This window comes from Sander lucioperca, chromosome 23 (genome assembly GCF_008315115.2).
Source record: "Sander lucioperca isolate FBNREF2018 chromosome 23, SLUC_FBN_1.2, whole genome shotgun sequence".
Classification (NCBI taxonomy): Eukaryota; Metazoa; Chordata; class Actinopteri; order Perciformes; family Percidae; genus Sander; species Sander lucioperca.
In genome coordinates, this window is record NC_050195.1 from 5321310 (window position 1) to 5330834 (window position 9525).

At 37.9% G+C, this 9525-nt stretch overlaps 1 protein-coding gene across 1 annotated transcript in view; it reads left to right on the forward strand.

The window, feature by feature from the left end:
- The first annotated feature begins 5392 nt into the window (after positions 1 to 5392).
- xrcc2 (X-ray repair complementing defective repair in Chinese hamster cells 2) overlaps positions 5393 to 9525 on the forward strand; it is an 8326-nt gene continuing 4193 nt past the window's right edge. The window contains exons 1-4 of the mRNA XM_031310422.2: positions 5393 to 5528; positions 6442 to 6523; positions 7484 to 7519; positions 7593 to 7742. Coding sequence (XP_031166282.1) covers positions 5508 to 5528; positions 6442 to 6523; positions 7484 to 7519; positions 7593 to 7742 — 289 coding nt within the window. The 5' untranslated portion in view covers positions 5393 to 5507. The remainder of the gene's footprint in view (positions 5529 to 6441; positions 6524 to 7483; positions 7520 to 7592; positions 7743 to 9525) is intronic.

The following is a 9525-nucleotide window of genomic DNA, read 5'->3' on the forward strand; positions in this document are numbered from 1 at the left end:
TCCTTTTAGTGAACCATTTAATATCGTTGATAACATTTAAATGTTTTACTGCAAAATACGACACATCAGACTCATGATTTCTGGTTCTCTGTTGAATGGTTCTGACTTTTTTTTCTCCTAATATTCCCACTTTTTCTCAAAACTTTTGATTTTTTTTTCTTAAAATTTAAAAAAAAAAAAAATTCTCAAAATTTAAAAAAAATAATTCTCATAATATCCTGACTGTTTTCTTAAAATATATATATTTTTAAATTCCTTAAAAATATTTAGACTTTTTTCTCAAAACGTTAGATTTTTTTTCTCAAAATTTAAAAAACTAATTCTCAAAATTTAAACATTTTTTTCTCAACATTTTACAAAAACATTTTTTTTCATATATCCTGACTTTTTTCTTAAAATATATATTTTTTAAAAATTCCTTAAAAATATATTTCTTTAAAATTCTCAAAGTTTAAACATTTTTTTCTCAACATTTTACAAAAATTCTTTCTCAAAATTAAAAAAAACAATTCTCAACATTTTACAAAAATTCTTTCTCAAAATTAAAAAAAACAATTCTCAACATTTTACAAAAAACTTTCACAATTTTACAAAAACAATTCTCAAAAAATAATTCTCATAATATCCTGACTTTTTTCTTAAAATATATATTTTTAAAAAATTCCTTAAAAATATTTCTCTAAATTTAAAAAAAAAATCCTGAAAGTTTAAACATTTTTTCTCAACATTTTACAAAAAATGTTTCTCAAAATTTAAAAAGAAATTTTCTCAAAATTTTAACATTTTTTCTCAACATTTTACAAAAATTCTTTCTCTAAATTAAAAAAAAAAATTGTCAACATTTAAACATTTTTTCATATATCCTGACTTTTTTCTTAAAATATATATTTTTTAAAAATTCCTTAAAAATATATTTTTTAAAAATTCTCAAAGTTTAAACATTTGTTTCTCAACATTTTACAAAAAATTTTTCTCAAAATTTAAAAAGACATTTTCTCAAAATTTAAAAAGAAATTTTCTCAAAATCTAAACATTTTTTCTCAACATTTTACAAAAATTCTTTTTCAAAATTAAAAAAACAATTCTCAACATTTTACAAAAAATTTTTCTCAAAATTTAAAAAAAAGAAATTGTCAAAATTTTAACTTTTTTTTTCAACATTTTACAAAGAAAATTCTCAAAAAATAATTCTCACAATATCCTGACTTTCTTCTTAAAATATATATTTTTTAAATATTCCTTAAAAATATTTCTCAAAATTAAAAAAAAAATTTCCTGAAAGTTTAAACATTTTTTTCTCAACATTTTACAAAAAATCTTTCTCAAAATTTAAAAAAAAAAAAATTCTAAAAATTTAAAAAGAAATTTTCTCAAAATAAACATTTTTTTCCTCAACATTTTACAATTCTTTCTCAAAATTAAAAAAAAAAAAAATTCTCAACATTTAAACATTTTTTCTCAACATTTTACAAAAAAAATTCTCAAAATTTAAAAAGAAATTTTCTCAAAATAAACTTTTTTTTCCTCAACATTTTACAAAAATTCTTTCTCAAAATTAAAAAAAACATTTCAACATTTTACAAAAATATTTTCTCAAAAAATAATTCTCATAATATCCTGACTTTTTTCTTAAAATATATATATATTTTTAAATTCCTTACAAATATTTGGACTTTTTTCTCAAAACATTGGATTTTTTTATTTTTTTCATTTCTAAAAAAAAAAAATCTCAAAATTTAAAAAACATTTTCTGACTTTTTTCTCAACCAAAATTCTTCCTAATATTCCAACTTTTTCTCATAAATTTTAATTACTTCTTTTATTCTAACGTATTCCATATCATAACTATAACATTTAAATATATAAACATCAGAGCACTCATTCTACATAATATCCACATTTTTCTTCTCATAATAATCTGACTTTTTCTCAAAATTGTCAAAATAATTTCATAATTTTCGGACTTTTTTTCTGAAATATTTCGCCTTTTTTCAAAATGTTTGAACATCAGAGCCAGAGTGTGAGAAGAAGAGGAAGCGGCCAAAACAGACCAATCACATCGCAGGAGAAGTTCAGCCCAGCGTGCAAAGAGCCAACGATGACAGGAAGTCCAACCGGTGTCTGGACGTCATCCAATCAGAAGAGAGGAGCTCCGTCAAAAGCAAAACACAAATCCAACGCACCCAAACTCAGAGGGGCGGGAACTCAGAGTCCACTGACGGAGGAGAGGATGGCGAGATGGAGGAAGAGGAGGTCAAACCGTTGAAGATGAACGCGTGGGAGGTGGGGCGGGCACGGAGGAAGGTGGTGGGTCCACCAATCAGATACCTCCTGGAGTCAGAGGAACCGTCAGCGGCCAATCACAGCAGAGCGAGGGGAGTGAAGGGGGAGGAGCTAACGGAGGACAAACAGAGCTGTCAGGTTGGTCTCTGTTTGAGTAGAATAAACTTTATTGTCATTGGTTCTCTGAATATTAGGGATCGACCAATCAGCAGCCTGGCAGGTTATCAGTTATCGCTGTTTGAGTTCACCGATAAAGTTAATTAATTAAAAAGCTCTGGTTTCAGCCTAAAATATTCAGACTTTTATATCTGTCTCTCTCTCTAACCTGTCTGTCTCTCTAACCTGTCTGTCTCTCTAACCTGTCTGTCACTCTAACCTGTCTGTCTCTCTCTCTAACCTGTCTGTCTGCAGCTCCACCTGTCTGTCCTCAGCTGTCCTCTCTGCACCAAGAAGTTCAGCCGTGCCGTCGCCCTGCGCCTGCATCACCATCACCATCACCATCACCACGGCAACGGGGCGAGGCACGGCGCCAGCGGTAACCGAGACGACCAACAGCCGCTGCGGCAGGAAGAGGAGGGGAACGCCACGGGAGACGGAGAGAGGAGGAGAGACGGAGAGAGGAGGAGGAGAGGGGAGGAGGAAAATGGAGGGAGGGGGTCAGAGGGGGGAGGAGGAGAGGAAAGAAAGATGAAGAGGAGAAAAAAGGAGGAGGAGGAGCAGCCTCAGAGGCCGAGGAGAAAGAGGGTGGGTCCACCAATCAGATACCTCCTGGAGTCAGAGGGGCAGTCAGCGGCCAATCACAGCAGGGGGAGGACAGAGGAGGGAGGAGGAGAGGAAAGAGAGAGGAGGGAGGAGGAGAAAGATGGAGGGAGGGGGAGGAGGGAGGAGGAGAAAGATGGAGGGAGGAGGAGAGAGGGGGGAGGAGGAGAGGAAAGAGAGAGGAGGGAGGAGGAGAAAGATGGAGGGAGGAGGGAGGGGGAGAAAGATGGAGGGAGGGGGAGGTTGGAGGAGGAGAAAGATGGAGGGAGGGGGATAGAGGGGGGAGGAGGAGAGGAAAGAGAGAGGAAGAGGAGAGAAAAGGGGGAGGAGGAGCAGCCTCAGAGGCCGAGGAGAAAGAGGGTGGGCCCACCAATCAGATACCTCCTGGAGTCAGAGGGGCAGTCACATGGTCCGGTAACAGCCAATCAGGACAGAACCAACGGAGCAAAGAGAAGAGGAAGACAGAGAAAGGTTGTGATTGACAGTCAGGCTGGGGGCGGGGCTTCAGAGAGACCGACAGAGAGACAGACAGGCGACATAAACACAGAGAGACAGACAGGTGACATTAACACAGAGAGACAGACAGGCGACATAAACACAGAGAGACAGACAGAGAGACAGACAGGCGACATAAACACAGAGAGACAGACAGAGAAACAGACAGGCATCATAAACACAGAGAGACAGACAGATCAGACAGAGAGACAGACAGGTCAGACAGAGAGACAGACAGATCAGACAGAGAGACAGACAGGTCAGACAGAGAGACAGACAGGTTGTTCCAGACAGTCTTTCCTGGTGTTCAGAGACGGGCAGAGCGGTCAGGTGAACGTCTTCGCGCCCTGCTTTGTCAGACTGCAGCGTCTCCTCTGATTGGTTGATTATTTGATGACAGACAGCTGAGGTCTGAGGTATTTTTCAACCTGGACCATATTTTAAATTTGTGTCAAAGTTACTGATGGGAACCGCTGTGGACCAGACTCCATGTAAATAATCACTACTTTTAGCGTGTATAGAGCCAGCATATCTCCACCAGACTCCATGTAAATAATCAGGACTTTCAGCGTGTATAGAGCCAGCATATTTCCACCAGACTCCATGTAAATAATCAGGACTTTTAGCGTGTATAGAGCCAGAATATCTCCACATGTAAATGGGTGAATTAAGGGTTTATTTCAACCAAACCAGAGTGGTGATTGTTGGAACAGTGGAAAGATGAACCAAGACGGCTTTTGGTAGTTTTATTTAGTTTCCGTCCACTTTGAATGAAGTGTGTTTTACGATGCTAAAAGTCCTGATTATTTACATGGAGTCTGGTGGAAATATGCTGGCTCTATACACGCTAAAAGTCCTGATTATTTACATGGAGTCTGGTGTAGTTTGGTGATGGTGATTTCGGGGCTGTTTCATGTTAAACTAAAAGAATCTTACTCTTTAACTAAAAGCTCTATCTCTGTAGGGATCCATCCCATAATGTTAAGGTGTTACATGTTCATCACTTAAGATTTAACTGGCATTATTTTAGCAGATCTATTTACCATTTATTGTTCATTAAATAAACTGACTGTTACCTTGTTTATTTCAGCTCTATGTTGCACACAGCAGCTCCGTATATGAAATATATAAATATGATATTGTCTTTAATTGTTCTGTTCTAGTATGTTATAATTTATTCAGCTGTCTCTTTGCTGCTGCAACACCAGAAAGTTGTTAGATATTTTTACTGAAATAAAAGTAGAATTTAAACCTAAAGAACCAAAAGTAAAAGTTCTCATTCTGCAGGATAACATGTATTATACTATTGTATTATAATTATTGATGCATTCATGTGTTCAATGACTTTATATTCTGCTGGGTGGTTTGGGGATTCAATAAAGTTTTATCTTTACCTACCTTCAAGGTTGAAAGCACTTAAATTAGAAGTCGAATGTCATGTAACGTAATGATCAACAAATGAATTGTACAGTATATAGTGCAGACACATACACACACACAGACACACATACACACAGAGAAACACACACAAACACACAGAGACAGACACACACAAACACATAGGCACACACAGTAAAAAAAACTGTACTGTACAGTAACAGCCGTTTACTCTCCGTCCATTACGGTAACAGCCGTTTACTCTCCGTCCATTACGGTAACAGCAGTTTACGCTCCGTCCATTACGGTAACAGCAGTTTACGCTCCGTCCATTACGGTAACAGCAGTTTACTCTTCGTCCATTACGGTAACAGCAGTTTACGCTCCGTCCATTACGGTAACAGCAGTTTACTCGCCGTCCATTACGGTAACAGCAGTTTACGCTCCGTCCATTACGGTAACAGCAGTTTACTCGCCGTCCATTACGGTAACAGCCGTTTACTCTCCGTCCATTACGGTAATACCGCAGAAACAGGAAGTGAGCTCAACAGAAGCGGCAGCGTTTGGTTTTCTGTTTGGAAGATGAAGCTGAAATGACTGAAAGTGGCGCTCAGGTCAGAAAATAAACACGTTACTTTACATTAATGTAGCTCTGTTTAAGCAGCACACATTGATTATGTATCTAGTCTTTGTTTAATTAAGGCGGGAAGCTATTTCCTTAACGTGAAATACAGTCACTAAACCCACCAGACTCCATGTAAATAATCAGTACTTTTATCATCGTAAAACACACTTCATTCAAAGTGGACAGAAACTAAATCAAACTACCAAAAGCCGTCTTGGTTCATCTTTCCACTGTTCCAACAATCACCACTCTGGTTTGGTTGAAATAAACCCTTAATTCACCCATTTACATGTGGAGATATGCTGGCTCTATACACGCTAAAAGTACTGATTATTTACATGGAGTCTGGTGGAGATATGCTGGCTCTATACACGCTAAAAGTACTGATTATTTACATGGAGTCTGGTGGAGATATGCTGGCTCTATACACGCTAAAAGTACTGATTATTTACATGGAGTCTGGTGGAAATATGCTGGCTCTATACACGCTAAAAGTCCTGATTATTTACATGGAGTCTGGTGGAGATATGCTGGCTCTATACACGCTAAAAGTCCTGATTATTTACATGGAGTCTGGGATGTGTGTGTGTGTGTGTGTGTGTGTGTGTGTCTTTGTGTGTGTGTGTGCGTGTGTGTGTGTGTATATATATATATATATGTCTGTGTGTGTATGTATGTGTGTCTCTGTGTGTGTGTGTGTGTGTCTCTGTATATGTGTGTGTGTGTGTGTGTGTGCGTGTGTGTGTGTCTCTGTACATGTGTGTATGTGTGTGTATATATATATATATATATATATATATGTGTGTGTGTCTCTGTGTGTGTGTGTGTGTGTCTCTGTGTGTGTCTGTGTGTGTGTCTCTGTGTGTGTGTGTGTGTGTGTGTGTGTGTGTGTGTCTCTGCAGCTGTTTGCCCGTCTGGAGGCTCGGCGTTCTCTGAAAGACGTTGAACCTCGCCTGTTTCCTGAAGACGGAGGCCCCGACCACGGTGACTGACCACGCCCACTTCCTTCCTGTCAGCACACGTCACATGACATCAACGCACCAAAACATTAAAAACATGCATCAGGAGCCACATGATTGATGTTTTTATTAACTCTGCTGGAGTAGCGTAGTGTCGTTACACTAACGAGACTTTTCACTGATTTTTAACTTTAATAACTGCAACATCTTTCCAAAAGTCAACGAGGAATCGTGTTAAGTAATCCTGATTTCTATATTCACCTAAATAATAGTTATGATTTTTTTATCCTTTTTTGAGGTTTTTTTCTATGTATTTTCAAAGTTTTTTTAGGCTACTTTAATGCTTTTTTTATTATTGAAAAAAACAAGCATTAAAAAAAAAAAAATCCTCTGTTTTTTAGGCCATTTGAATGTTTTTTTTAATGCTTTTGTTGAGATTGTTTTAGTTTTTTCTACTTTTTTTAGGCTATTTTAATGCTTTTTTTTGTTTTTTTAAATTACATTTTTTCTACGCTTTTTAGGACATTTTAATGCTTTTTTTCTTGTTTTTTTAGGCTATTTTATTGCTTTTAAAAAAAATCATTTTAAACTTTTTTTAGGCCATTTTAATGTTTTTTTAGATTTTTGGGTTTTTTTCTAGTTTTTTTTTTTACTCTACTTTAATGTGTTTTTTGAGGGTTTTTTTATAGTTTTTTTAGGACATTTTATTGCTTTTTAAAAAAAATAGTTTTTTTTCTACGTTTTTTTTAGGACATTTTAATGCTTTTTTCTACGTATTTTTAGGACATTTTATTGCTTTTTTAAAAAAAAAATATATATATATATTTTTTACGTTTTTTTAGGCTATTTTAATGCTTTTTTTGAGTTTTTTTCTGTGCCGTGTTTGCTGATTGCTGATGATGTGTGTGGTGTTTGCTGATGATGTGTGTGGTGTTTGCTGATGATGTGTGTGGTGATTGCTGATGATGTGTGTGGTGTTTGCCAGGTGAGGTGGTGGAGCTGTATGGAACGGAGGGAACAGGTGAGATCACTGAACAGGAAACACTTGTGACTACATCCTGTGGTTACTTCCTGTAACTGTGAGTGTGTCTCAGGTAAGACGGAGCTGCTGTACCACCTGCTGTGTCGCTGTGTGTTGCCCGTGGCGTGCGGCGGCCTGGAGGTGGATGTTGTGTTCGTGGACACCGACTACAGTCTGGACATGTTACGACTCGTCAGCATCCTAGACAGCAGACTGAACGCAGGTACGCACACCAAAGAGAAGAAACAGCAGAGGGGCCCGCATGTTGATACACAATATAATATAATATAACTAGAAAATTCCGGAAGAAATTTTGACAGTGTGCCTACTACTTGGTGCACATCCGAATAACACTAGCTAAGGGTTAATAGCAGTAGCTGTATTGACATACATAGGTCACACTGTCACTGAGAGAAAGAGAATACAATTGTTTAACAATAGCAATAGGGAATGGATGGATGGGCTTACAAGACACTACAAATGCATACAAGTCAAGACCAGAGTACAGCGTAGTACCACTTACAGAAAGGTTAAAGTACTGATTATTTACATGGAGTCTGGTGGGTTTAGGATGCTTAAAGCCCATGTTGCAGGGTTTATTTTCTAATGAATTTGTGCAATTTGCTTGTTGGTAATAAACATTTAAACTGTTACCCAACAACCTCAAATACAATGGATATCACAAAACGGAATAAAATACGAAAAAGTAGTACTATTCTACAGCGGTTTGCAATGATTCTCTTTTCCCCCACAATGCATTGCATTACGTCATGTTGGGGAGACGACAGACGAAAGCCCGTCTCTGTTCACTGTCTATGGTCTCGGTCTCTGCCACTGGTCTCTGTTCACTGTCTATGGTCCTGGTCTGTGCCACTGGTCTCTGTTCACTGTCTACGGTCTCGGTCTGTCCCACTGGTGTTGCAAAATATGGCTTTTGGTCTCGACCGAGTCCATGTGTCTTTATTATGTGTATAATAATATTGGAGGGAAAGTGAAACAGCTTAGACGGGGATACTGTTCGGCTTTTCACAAGTTTAGACAGCTAGCTACACCGACGTTTGCTAACGTTAGCGCAACAGCGTTAACCTAGACTGCTAGCTAGGTAAATATTACGACTGCCTTCGGAGTTTCCTATATCTGCGTCCACGTTGTCAACATAAGACATGTTGCGTTAGTGCTCCTTTTGTACCATCATTTTATTGAATGAAATGTTAAGCTTTGCTCCTACGAGATGGGTGGGTTTTTGTTAGCTACATATAAAGCTAACTGGCTATAGTTAGCCTGTATGCTAGCGGAATTAGCTAACGTTGCATAACCAGCCAGCAACTTCGGCAATCAGCAGTAGTTTCGGTAAGCTAACCACGACAGTTGTTGTCGCCCACAATCAACCTCTCCTGCTAAAAGCAGTCAATCTGCAGTGATGTTTGAAATAGAGAAGCTTGTGGATGTGTTAGCTGTCGTGGTTAGCTCGCCGGAACTACTGCCGAAGCTGCTGGCTGGCTACGCAACATTAGCTAATTCCGCTAGCACAGGCTAACTATAGCCAGTTAACTTTGTGTGTAACGTAGCTAACAAAAACCCACCCATCTAGTAGGAGCAAAGCTTAACATTTCATTCAATACAATTATGGTACAAAAGGAGCACTAACGCCACATGTCTTATGTTGACAACGTGGACGCAGATAGAGGAAACAACGAAGGCAGTCGTAATATTTACCTAGCCGTCTAGGCTAACGCTGTTGCGCTAACGTTAGCAAAACGTCGGCGTAGCTTTAGCTAGCTGTCTAAACTTGTGAAAAGCCGAACAGCATCCCCATCCAAGTAATAAATAAACACTAGGCAAATATGTTGTTACTGGAGCTAGTAGGGTCCATCAAAACGTGAGATATCTAATCGAAAATGTGTTTACAACGTCGGGGGATTTCACAGGTGGGACTGACTGGCAAGTTAGCCCGTAGCTAGCATGATGCCTTCTATTTCTAGATCTAGCTAGATTACCAGAACTTA